At 51.2% G+C, this 12,740-nt stretch overlaps 1 protein-coding gene across 1 annotated transcript; it reads left to right on the top strand.

The window, feature by feature from the left end:
- Positions 1–1,742: 1,742 nt before the first annotated feature.
- LOC136570876 (serine/threonine-protein kinase PAK 3-like) lies at positions 1,743–11,900 on the top strand. Its single transcript, XM_066571281.1, has 12 exons — positions 1,743–1,954; positions 4,955–5,142; positions 5,211–5,418; positions 6,085–6,122; positions 8,470–8,533; positions 9,165–9,213; positions 9,524–9,636; positions 9,896–10,013; positions 10,748–10,847; positions 11,129–11,325; positions 11,422–11,559; positions 11,799–11,900. Exons 1-12 carry the CDS (start codon positions 1,743–1,745, stop codon positions 11,898–11,900), a joined length of 1,527 nt encoding a protein of 508 aa, XP_066427378.1.
- Positions 11,901–12,740: the final 840 nt, after the last annotated feature.

Here is a 12,740-nt window from a genome sequence, read left to right on the forward strand (position 1 = left end):
TTACGCTCTTCCCCTCTTACTCTCTCCCCCTCTCATCCTCTCTGCCCCTCTCTTCTCCCGGGCCTGCTCCGAGCTGTGCCTGGCAGCTCCAAGCAGGGCCCTTTGCAATGAGCCGCAGGTTCCACGGCCTGGCTGCAGAGATCTCTCGTCTCCGTCCGTCCCGACCGTCCCACCCCCCAGTGCTCCTAGAGAAGGGGAGAAAGAAGGCATGGAGTTTCCAGGAGTATCCAGATAAATCCACTTTGTTCTGGATCAATATGGAATTTTCATGAAGCAAAAGCATTAAGTGGAGGGCTCTTAACCCATTTCTTTTTTTACTAAAATTCTGTGAAAGATACTATTTTGGAGTGTAAAAACTTTCATGTTGAAAACATGAATGTGCTGAGAGAATTTGAAGTCTGGGCCAATGACAATTCACTGTTGAGAATCCAAGTCTAAAACTTTTCAGATTAAATGACCCAGGATGAAGTAGGAAACACAAGTCCTTCCCTTGAACCTTGATTTGCCTCTTCTAGCTCATTCCTGAAAGTGGTAGGCAAAGAGGATCCCACAGAAATCAGAGGAGCATCAGGGTCTATCCCTAAAAGGCAACTGTAGGTGGGAAACAACTTGGGAATTAGAGGGACATCAGTGAGCTACTTGTGAGTCCAGCTGTTAGTGAAGAGCCCTTTTCCAAAGAAATGCCAGCTTCTCTCAAGGAAGCTGAGCAGCAGGACATTATGGCTCATGTAGCTGGCAGGTACAAACAGAGAAAGCGGGAAATTTCTGGAAATGAACCCTGTATTCACTGATCACAGCAGGATGAAGAACCCATTTGATCAGACTCTGGCTCTTAGTAAGAAAGGAAGAAAGCTCTATTTATTATATCAGGCCCAGCTGTTCATGGTCAGAGGTGGTATCAGCTGCTCAGCAGAAGGCACAGCTTTAACTCCAGCTCATCATGCCTGGAGGCAGCCCTGGAAGTGCTCCTGCACTTCAGCTGGTGCCAGGGCACAGGGACACCCGCACACCCTCCCTAGACCCCTGTATGCCATAAAACTAAAGGCATCTCCCCAGCCAACCATCCAATCCAGCACTTAGCACAGAGCATGTCACTGCCAGTGACATCTGCATGAAAAAATACAGAGAAAAGTGCAATTACAAAACATATTGGGGGCTCAATATAATACAGGAAAAATTCAGATTTTGGTACTTACCTTCATAAATGAGCATACCTACTAGCTCTTTTCCCTAAATCGTGGTTAAACGTCTGCACTTTCCATAGCAGTGTCCTAAAATTCTTGCATTCATGCATTCCCAGCTAGCAGAGCTCTCACACAACCTGTTTTTTCTCTGAAGTGTATGGAAGGACTTAGTTCAGATGAACTGTGCTGCTTCCTCTGAAAGATATAAAATTATGGAAATAATATCTGCAAAGCCATAGGTTCTTTAAGGCAGGCCTCTGGTATGTAAAATAGGGAGTGTTTACATTTAGCATCATGTGCACATAAGATAACAATCAAACCATGTTCTTACCTTCATGAAAAATAGTTTTTGTGCTCTCAGATATGGCACAGCCAAATAAGGCCGAGCTCAGACACAAATGCGTTCCTCACCACACAAATGGCCAAACAAATGACAGCTGCCAGTGACACTTTTCCTGCGGTCCCGAGTGCCCCAAGCGCGGATCCAAGCGGCGTCTCACCTGCTCAGCTCTTTCCGGCCCGCGGATCCGGGCCCGTCCCGGAGCGTCAGGAGCAGGGATGGGAGCTCAGCAGCTCGGGCTCGATGCCGTGTGCTCCGCTCGGGGCTCCCGAGAGCTCCTGCGGGGCCGGAGCAGCTCCGGGCAGCGGGAGCAGCTCCTGCTGCGGCAGCCGGGCAGCCTCTCCCCAGACACACAGGTGACTGCACACCTGTGCATTCAGGGCCAGCTCCATTCTGCTGCCCTGGGGCTGGCGCTCTCCACTGTGTTGCTGTTAGTGCACATTGGTGTGTTGGTCCTGGAAACACCCAGGAACAGGCAACTCTCAGGCACACATTCTGCTCCCCGGGATGTGCTGCACAGTCCCTGCCTGTTCCAAACACCAATTTGGTTTTGTTCTGAGAGCTGTGTTTTCCATCTCAGTGTTTGACCAGCTGATTGTCCCCGTTGATTATTTTCATTCAGCATTTGTGGATTTCACACATTTGCAGTTGTGCTGACTGCTCCTTCCAGCTGCGCAAGGACAGCCAGTGTGGACCTTTTCCTATGTAAAATGCATTGTGTGAGGACTGTTGGGCTGGAGGGCCCTTCTGTAATGTTATTGCCCCAATTCCTTCTGCTGAGAAAGATAATTGGATTCAGGCACTTAATCCATTTTGTAGATGCTGCAAAATCTAATCTGTAACAAACACATGATCAAATATATGGGAATTGGTGTCAGTTCCTTTCTTCCTTCCCAAGCTAGGAAAGCCATTTTTTCTAAAATCCTCTAGCAAATGGCTGTTCCATACTGGAACTTCTCAGCATTAAAAAATTGCATTGACATCTCTATAAAATATTTCTCTGGATTTTCTTTCTCTCTTTTAAACTCTCATTGCAATCTAGATGGAAACCAATGTTCAAATGGCAGAATTTCTCTGCCAGTCCAAATACAGCAATTTGCCTAAACGTAATTAAACTGAAGTTTGGTGCAAACCTACACAGGCCTATGTAGATAAGAAAAAGATGAACACTGATTATTCCTATGCAGTATAGAGAAAAAATAACCTATGGTTAAATCACGTAATGTGATATATCATATTTATTTATTTATTAAATAATGAAATCTGTTTATTATTTTTATATATCATGTAGCGCTAAATCCTGGTTTATTGTTTTCCTATTAAAATGTCATTGGTGGATGAAATAAAGCAATGAATCAAATTAAGAAAAAAATTTTGAATATTTTTCTGACAAGATTTTTTTAAGATTCAGAGGTAAATAACAATCATCTGATACAAGAAGTTGGTGAAACTGCATTTTGCCCTTTAGTCAGAATCTTTGATTAGCTCTATCCAGTGATTTCTAGATCTGGCTGAAATGAAGTAGCTTTATACAGAAAGTATATGGAAACTTTGAGGGAGAGATAAAAAAAGGTATTGACAGATCCTGATATGTGATTTATTGGGGTATTTAGCCATGTGCATAAGCACATGAACTGCATGGAGTTCATGTGCATGTGAAGTGTCACTGCATGTCACTGTATGTGACAGGATTCATTTGCCTAAAGGATCTGGCTTAACTTGGAATGCACAATTTGGAAAGAAGATTCCGTGGACATAGACTGTGACCGTGGTCACAAGGGTTTTCAGGATGAAGAAGAGACGAGAATGTTGACTCCATGATCAGAAGGCTTGATTTATTATTTTATTATATATGTTACATTAAGACTATACTAAAAAGCAATACAAAGGAAAAGGTATCTTCAGAAGTTAGCTAAGCTAAGAATAGAAAAGAATGAATAACAAAGATCTGTGTCTCAGACAGAGCAAGAGCCAGCTCTGCAATGAGTGGTCAGGAAATCCAAACATCCACAGGAGACCAATCACGGGTCTACCTGTTGCATTCCACAGCAGCAGATAACCATTGTTTACTTTTGGTTGCTGAAACTGCAGCTTCTCACAAGGAAAAATCCTAAGAAAGGATTTTTCATGAAAGATGTCTGCGACACAGGAGCACCTGGAAGGAAACTGCCAAGGACAAAAGTCTCACTCTTGCTGGTTTTGACACGGAGTTTTTGGTAGGATTTTGATCTACATCTACAGTCATCTACAGGAACTGGATCTTTGACACAAAGTGCCTTCAAGCAACATTTCTAAGCATAGTGGGCAAGGAAGTCCAGATACTAATGAGTTGTGGTTGGTTTTAACTCTGTGGAACATATGGTACAATATCCCACAACGTGTTATTTTTGACTCTTTCAGGCGTTTAAAACTCAGGCTTATTCTTGTCAACACTTTTCTTTCCTCCCTTCAGAAATCTGCATGCCCAAGTACTCAATTCTTTCCCAGTTTGTTGACAAGCTACCTGTCAGACAATACTTGTCTCTTGATCCAGAGATGGGGAACTGTCACCATTAGGCCGGACGTGACATACACACGTGATCAGGGTCCAAGAAGAAAAAAGTTTTCTTTATTCTGCGTGTTCTCCAGCTTCTACACTCTTAACAAAGCGTGATCTTAAGTCACTGACTACACCACAAGAACTTCTTATATCCATTGGTGCAAAGCAATTAACGTCAATAGAATTGGCAAAAGTTTTACAGAAATTTATAAGGCAAGTATACACATCTACTTAGGCATTAGTCTAGCTTACGAAAATTTCATCTCTCTTTACTAATCGGTTTCCATGCTGACGGCCTTGTCTTCTTCCTTGCTATGGATACACTCAAAACCCATCAATTGGGATGTCTTCTATGAACTCAGCTTTGCTTGCAGGCCAGCTGTCAAGCCCCTCCATAGGTCAGCACGCACCCGCGTGCTCGAGAAGTGACTGCAGCCAAAAATACTCCTGGAAATTTATTATCTTTGCTTCTTTTCCCCCCTAAATGTCATTGAAGAAGTGAGACTTTTCAGAACCAGCTCCCATGCCACCTAGAAGAAGCAGACTTTTGCTTTCAGTCAAAGCTTTTGGGACCAAAAGGCGCATTTGCTTGGATTCCTTGGATGCCGCTTGGGTTGGCCCATTTTCTGAGTTCCCCTGGGACGCCTTGAGCACTGCCTTATGGACTGGGAGGACATTTTCTGCTGCTTTATGAATGAGGAGAACTTCCCAGGCTTTTCTTTTGCATCAGCTGTACAGAAGGTTGCCTTGCTGGGCACAAGGAAGCCATAGAACAGCTGCTATTGTGAGGTCAGGGGAGCGGTGCCACGTCACAGTGCTGTCAGCACAGCGTTGCCCCGGTGCACGCAAGGCCTGCTTGTCCAGAGCGGCTCTTCTGCTCGCTCCCTGCAGGAGGATCCTTGTGCTCAAGGAGTTCTCAGCAGACGGCCTGCACCCCGAGAGGAGTCTGGGCTTTGCCTTGGCTGGCATTCAGTGTGCAAACCCGCACAGCACTGCCAAAATGATCGGGCAGGTCTGTGCCGCGGTTTGGACGGTCTTTTCTGTTGTCTATTCTGGCTACTACCTGACCCAGCTGACTCGTAAGTAAAGGTTTCTCCTGGGGCTGGCATCACCCGGCTTTTGCTTCACTCTGCTCTTTATGCCGCAGCAGTGACCGAGTTTATTTGGGAACACAATGGCCATGAAGATGCCACCGCTTTGGTCAATGTCCTGCCAGCAGCATCAGCTAAAAAGGGGGCATCTGTGTACTGGGGGGCGGGTGCAGAGTATTTGCCCCGCAACCTGCAGCGGTTGCCTTCCCTCCCCGAGAGAGTGCGCGGCACTGGAGTCTGTCATTTCCTCCTCTACTGCTTCAAGCAAGACAAGCTGCTAATTGCAGACTCGGAGGGGAGATGCTCAGAAGTACTGCTAGCAACTCAGTGGCTCTCTCCTGGAGCGAAGGAAAGCACCTTTCGCTCCCAATTCTGCCCCTTAGAGGCCTTGGCTGCGTGACTTGACCCTTTGATGGTGTGCCAAGACTGCGATTCCCTTGGCGATGCAGCACAAAGTCCAGTGCAGGGAGGGTTTGCTGCTGAGCCCAGCAGCTGTTCCTGGGCTGCTTCAGCAGGGAGCTGCCACAGGGAAGGGGCCCTTTGTGGAAGCTCTGCTGGGCTACCATCTTCAGCCAAGGCATGGGAATTAGGGCATGCCATTTAAAAGAATCTAGATCTAAAATGCAGGAAAGAGAAGAGGAAAATGCTGCTTGAGCTGTTGGGCACAAGGGAAGCTGAGAGTGTTGAAGAGCAAGGGGCATTTCCAGCAGCGTCTTTCTATTTCTCTCTTGGCAAAAGAGCCCCAAATGTAGACAGAGCCTACTCTAGCGTCCTTGTTGTTCTCTTGCCTGCTGTGGGAAAGAGCTGTTGCTCCTGGAGGCCTGTTGGGAAAGGGAAATGCTCTGTGTTGGGACTGCCTTGTGCTGCGGGAGTGGCCAGCACAGGCACTTTTCTAAGGGCCTCTGGTTCCTTTTCCCTTGCTGGCTGCAGGTCACCTGACACGCGGATGGAGGCAAGCCTGGCCTTTGGTGAGTGGCAAAGGAAGCTGTGACGTTGCTGGCGTGTGACAATGGGGCGGCAATTCTGCCAGCTTGGCCTCTTGCAGTCCAGTGTGGAGTGCCAGCGTGGGAGGCTGAAAGAAAGGCCAAGTGCTCCGTGGCATCCGCAGTAGCAAAGGGAGCACTGGCTGTTTGCTGATTTTGCAGGGAAGAGCCTTTCAAGAGATGAAAGGCAAATGGGACAGCTCCAAGGCATCTTGCTGCTTCTAGGCAGCAGGGAAGCTCAAATGCACAGCAAGATGGGAGTAGCACCTCATTCAGCCAACTTCCTGGGCTTTTCATGACTCAGAGTCCCACTTGTATCAAAGTCTTCCATTTCCCCTTCTTCTGGGTCCTTTCCCAGCTCAACAGAAAGCAGCTCCTGAGGGATTGCCTTTTGCCCATCTCTCTCACTTCTGTCTGTCTGCAGGCCTCAACAGCAGGGTCAGCAGCTCCTCTGGCTGCCTCTGCCATTGAGGAAGAGGCTGAAGAGGAGCAAAGGAGCATCAAGCCTCCAGCTGCTTTCCCTGCGCAGCCTGAACTTGCAGAGCTGGTAAGTGGCAGCTGAGCTTGGCACTGCCTTTGGTGCAGGGCCAGGCTTCCAGTTTTGGAGCAGCCCTTGTTGCTCGTGGCTGAAGATGCTGGCGGCTGTGTGCCTGCCGTGACCCAGTGCTGCTTCAGGCAAGCCAGGGAGCCCTGGCCAATGGGTTCTGGAGTTTGGCATTTAAGCTGGGATGCTGAGAGGGCCCGAGAATGTCTCTTGGCATCAGACAGGAGGCAGCATTCAATGATTCTCAGTGTAGGAGTCAGCCCCGTGTGCCCATTGTCAGTGCAGGCTGCCTGTGGTCAGCGGACGGAGCGGCCCAAAGACGCAGTTGCCGGCCTTGCAGGGGACCTGGCAGACACTGGCCCCTGGAAGGGACCTGCCCTCTCCATGGACTAATTAGCTTCAGGCTGTGCTTCACTTCCAGCCGGTCAGAGCAGCCTTTGGAGAGGAGAATCCTTGGCAGCCCTACATTGTGAAGGGTGGCTGGTTCTGGGCAGGGCAGGAAGGTGTCTCCAAAGGGCCGCTCCCTAAAGGCTGCCATGGAGAGGGGCAATGCGTGAAAAGGATCAGAGAAGGGCCATGCTGCGGGCTTCTGAGCAGAGCACTGCATGCCAGCTGCGGGCTGATTTCATTGCCCAGGGAAAGACAGGAGGAGGAAAGCAACAAGGCTCTGGGGAACTGCTCTGATCTCTTTCTGGATCTTGGCAGCCCCATCGATCCCTTGTTGCCAATGTCTTGCAGAAAAGCTGAAAACATGGAGCATGGAGGTGGCCCTGAGGGGCTGGATCCAAGTAGCCTTTGGGCTTTTGCCAAAGTTGCCTTTGAGAAGGGGACATGGGAAACGCCCCAGCTGGAGAGGCCTGGGGGTGGCTGACAGCACCTTCCCAAGGCCTTGCTTTGGCCGTGCGCTGGGCGGGGCATGTGTGCCAGGCACCCTTCTGACGGGCAATCCTTCCTTGTCCCAGCTCAACACAGGCTCTGCAATTCAACCTGGTGCCGCTGGACCAGCGTGGCCTGCAGCAGCCAGCTCGCCCCCCGCTGCTGGCACTTCCTGCAGCAGCGCAGCCCAGCAGCCTGAGATGAGGCAGGAGCAGGGCTGGAAGACACTGAGTGAGTCGGGTGCATTTCTTGTCTGCCAGAGCAGTGTGTTGTGTGCGTGTCTGGGTGTAGGCTGTGCCAGAAGTTGCCCCTCGGTCTCAGAGGCGCTTAGGCCTCTCGGCAGAAGCTGTTGTTGTGCTTTGAGGCAGCGCGGCAGCGCTCAGGGACTTCCTGCTGCCTGTGAGGGCGGCTGGGCCTGGCCTGGCTCTGCCTGGGCTGCCTTGTGTGCCAAAGACAAAAGCAGAGATTGTTTCTGCTTGAGCAGAAGGCTGGCACCTAGCAAGTGCCTAGGCCCCAGGGAGCTCTCTGGCCCCAGCTGTTTTCGGGCTCTCGTTCTTACACCTCCTCTGGCTCAGACACTTTGTGGCCCTGACAGTGGACCTGCCAGTGATGGTGGGTGTGACTGCAGAGGCTGCAAAGGCCCTTGGTGACCTCTTAGGGCCCTCTTCTTAAGGTCTCATCATTTTGGCTTATGGCATGGGATGCTTTGCTTGAAAGAAATAAAGGCCTTCTTGGAAAGGCCACCTGATGAAAGGTGGAGAAGATGGCCCTCCCACTTGCTGGTCTCAGCAGCTGGAAGCCAGGGGACCGCAAAGGGCCCAGAGCTGCTGGCAGCGGGGCTGCCTTTGGGAGGGTTTGGGGAGCGGCGTCTCTGTGTGCGAGCGAGCGCCCTGCGCTGCTTTTGTCTTTCAGGGAGCATTGTGAGTCCGGGCCAGCCAATGAGCAAATACACGGCATTTGAAGAACTGGGACGAGGGTAAGCGTGGTGTCGGCTCCTTTTACAAAAGTGTGGGCCAGGTCTTTGGCTGGTGCAATATCAAGCGTGAAGTCAGGCAAGCTCCAATCACGGTCAGGCTCTGGCTTTACCTCCTGTCGCCTGCCTGGACTGCTGGGTCAGAGCAATGCGAAGGCCTCATCAAAGACAAGTTGATGCTGGCATTGTCTTGCTTGCAGCAAGGAGGAGCAGGAGCTGGGAAACCCTCTGCCCCTGCAGCTTTCTGGCCTGAAAGAGCACCTTGCCACTCAAGAAATGTCAGATTCTCAAGGACAGTCTTCTGACTCTAATTGTTGTCACTCTTTTGACACACACATGCATGCACACCCGCACAAGGAGGAGAGTTCCCCTTAGGTTTGGAAATGACCTGGCTGGGCGTGCGCCTTGGAGATTTCCAGCGGCCCTTGGTCTTCATGCTGCACCTTAGTGTTCCCTTGGACAGGCTGCCCCGCAGGGCAGAGAGCTCACGGGCCGACGTGCTGCTGGCCGAAGAGACGCCGCAGCCAGGCGTTTTCTAAGGAAGGCGTGCAGGCAGCCTGGGGAGATCTGCTGCCTAGGCTTGATTTCAGTGCCAAGGGATAAAGGGCTCTTTCTGCTGCTTTTGTCTTTCCAGGGGCTTTGGAGCTGTTTATAAAGCCCTTGACACCAGCAGCGGACAACAGGTAAAGTGCCAACAGCCCCATGCCATTTTGCAGCTCCGGAGCGCTTTCCCCGCTGCTGTGAGCCCTGCCTGGAGGTTTGGGTGGCAGCTCCATGTCTGCAGCAGAGGCTGTTCCTCTGAAGTACACTCTAGGCTCAGGAGGCAGAATGCATTTGGGATGGCCTTTGGTGCTTCTGCTAAGCTCTGCTGTCGAGTGACAAGGCACTTTGGCCCAGCCCGCTGCCTCATTGCAGCAGCACTCGCTCCGTGCTGCTTGTGATCTCGAGCAGGGGGCGTCTTCTCAAGGTAAACGGTGGCCAATGTCATTTCAGGTGGCAATCAAGATCATGTCGCTTGAGGAGGAGATGTCCGAGGAGCTGGCTGCCAATGAAATCCTGGCCATGAGGGACAACAGGAGTCCCAATATCGTTACCTACTTAGACAGGTTGGCCTATTCTCGTGTCAATGTAGCTTTAGCTAGAGCAAGCCCGAAGAGACGATGCCCTTTGGTCCCTGGCAGAGAAGGGAGCTGGTGGTGATTTCTCTGCTGGTCTCCAGAGCGTGGGAGGAGTCGGAGCTGGTGATCATGAATCTCTTGTGGCACACGTAGCTTGGAGAGCAGTTGCAAAAACCTGGCTCGGGCCCCTGGCTGACTGAGGCTGTGCCCATTGCTGTCTCTCCATGCCGTGGTTTTCTTCTTTCAGCTACCTGGTGGATGCGGAGCTCTGGCTGGCCATGGAGTTCATGGACGGCGGCACCTTGTTTGATGTGCTCAGCGCAGTGTACCCGGAGGAAGGACAGATAGGCGCTGTCTGTCGGGAGGTGAGGGATCCCGCTTGTGCTTCCTCAAGCCTGCCCAGGATGCTGCTTGCCAGCTGGAGGTTAAGGACAGCTGGGATTTCTTGCTCTCACCTTTCTTTTGCTGCTGCTGCCTTGACCACACACAGGAGAAGAGCAAGCATGGGAAGTGAACTGCCTGCCGCTGTGCCCGCACTCCTCAGGCTCTGTTCTTGCACTCTTCCATCCTGTGTGTCCTCTGGCGCTGGTGCTGGCTCACTCGCTTGGTTTCACTTGCTTCCTCTTCTCAGCTTTGCCTGGGAATGTTTGCCTGGAGCCTGTCTGTCTGTCCTATATTCCTTGCCATGCAGGTGGCAGAATTTCAAGCTAAGGGCAAAGAGCCGTCCTCAGCTGCAAAGGATAGCATTGCAGCCCGCATGGCGATGGATTCTGGAACAGCTCTAAGGTGCTGCTTCCTCCTCTGCTGCCAGTAGGCTTCCCCAAAAATCTTTGCCGTGCCGCCTCCCAGCCAAAGGTGACGCGCTTCCTACCCAAGGCCGGCGGAACTTTTGGGAGCTTGGATGCCTTTGCTTGGAAATCGAGAAAAAACTTCCAAGAGTGTTGAAGCAGCAAGCTCTTCTTCGTGACAGCACCATGATGCTGCGCCCTCGCTCACAATTCCCTGAGAAAGCCGTCAGTCCCGTCGAGCTCTTTCCTTTCAGGTGGGATGAAATCCGATCCTGTACGTTAACTTTCCCTCCCTCCTTTTTCTCTCTCAGTGCCTGCAAGGACTGCATTTCCTTCATTCCCGCCAAGTCATCCACAGAGACATCAAAAGCAACAATGTCCTTGTGGGCATGGATGGATCTGTCAAGTTGGGTGGGTATCCCTGCTGGGCTGCAGCATTTCCAGCACCTGCCGTGCGCTTGCATTTCGGTGACTGCCACTGGGGCAGAAGCGCCGCTTGGCCAGTGCGTGAATGGTGAGGGTGTTGTGGATGTGGCCGATGCATTATTTGCCTGGCTCCAGGCACGTGGAAGGAGAGCTCAGCTGCTTTTTCAGCTAGATTCAGCAAGGCCTGGTCAGGCTTGGAGTGGGCAATGGTTTTGGCCGCTTTGCCAGTGGGAGCTGGCTTTGACAGGCTTTGTTTTTGGCCTCAGGTGACTTTGGCCTCTGTGCTCAGCTCAGCCCTGAGCGCAGCAAGCGCAGCTCCAGCGTCGGCACTCCCAGCTGGATGGCGCCGGAGGTGGTGAGAGGAGAAGCCTACGGCCCCAAAGTGGACATCTGGTCCCTGGGGATCATGGGGCTGGAAATGGTGGAAGGGGAAGCTCCTTACGAGCGGGAAGCCCGTCTCAGGGTAAGGTGCAGCTTAGCAAGAGGGCTCTGTGTGGAGAGAGCTGCTGTGGCTAGCAAAGGAGCAGGTGCAGTGTCCTCTTGCATCCGTGTGCTGTAGGTTTTTGAACTGATAGAAAGGAACGGGCCCCCAAAACTGCAGAACCCCAGGCACCACTCAGCTCTCCTGCGCGACTTCCTCCGCTGCTGCCTGCAGGCAGACGAGGACAGGCGCTGGTCTGCCCAGGAGCTCCTGCAGGTAAGAAAAAGCAAAGGGGCAAAAAGCCCTGTCAGCTGAGGACACCTGCATGAAAGCATGAGGAGGAGTGTGGGCCACGTGGCGCAGACAGCTGCCAGCACAGCAAGGCGCAGGGGGACATGCTGCCCTCGGTGCTCTTTGTGTGTCTTCCTGGTAGCCAGGGAATCCTGCTTGAGCCCGTGAGGATGGGATCCTGGAAAGTAAGAGTTCCTTTCTTTGTTCTTTTTTCCTCTGGGCAGCATCCCTTTGTGACCTCAGGCGATCCTGCCTCCAGCCTGGCTGCTCTGATCATCTCAGCCAAGCAAGTGCAGGAAGACTGGAGAGGAGACACCTGCGCCTGAGGAGGCCCTTATGCTCCGCCAGCCCAGAGGAGGGAAAAGGGGATGTGTCATCTTTAGGCAGAGCTCCAGCCATCCCCTGAGTATTAAGAGGAGCTGTGCCATAGATAGGAAATGTGATTTTTTTTTCGTATTTGCTCAGTTTAGGTGTTTGGTTAGGTTAGGTAAGGTTAGGTTAGGTTAGGTTAGGTTAGGGTAGGTTAGGTTAGGTTAGGTTTGGTTAGGTGTGTGCTAGGTTCAATTCAAAGCTGAGTTGTTTTTTCTTTCTCCAAGAGATGAAAGTTTAAAAGAATTAGGAGATATAGGGATCACCATTTAAGGGCTATGGAACGTAGATAGCTTAGATAATAGAGGATTGTTTAGCTTAGAATAGAGTGTTGTTAATTTAGGCAAGCTCTGAGGTATCTTTGAAGTAGAAATGAAAGAATTGTCATAATAAGAATTAAGCTGTGAGAGGAAAAGCTGCGCTGCAGCCGAACTGGAGCCTGCAGGCGCTCCAAGCTGTCAGCCTGAACAGGCCACCTGCAGGACAGAAGGATGAAGATGGAGAAGTAGCGAGGGGATACTTTGTTTCAGCCCGAGTGAGAATAAAAGTCTAAAATATCCAGAGTGTTGTAAGACTCCCTTCCTTGCCAGGCTGTAGCTAAGTGGACAGTCCCCTTCAGAGGCCCAAAGAACATAGTGAGGTAAGCAGCTTTGCTTCCCTGAAGCGTGGAATGCCTGCGGGAAGCTGCCAGACTTGCGGGTAATGAACGCCAGGTAATGAGCTCACATTCAGGACAACACCAGGAGGCAGATGTGCACTCCTTTCTGGGCCTCTTGTCGTGAAGATGTCAGGGTGAT

Source organism: Molothrus aeneus, unplaced genomic scaffold (assembly GCF_037042795.1).
Source record: "Molothrus aeneus isolate 106 unplaced genomic scaffold, BPBGC_Maene_1.0 scaffold_40, whole genome shotgun sequence".
Classification (NCBI taxonomy): Eukaryota; Metazoa; Chordata; class Aves; order Passeriformes; family Icteridae; genus Molothrus; species Molothrus aeneus.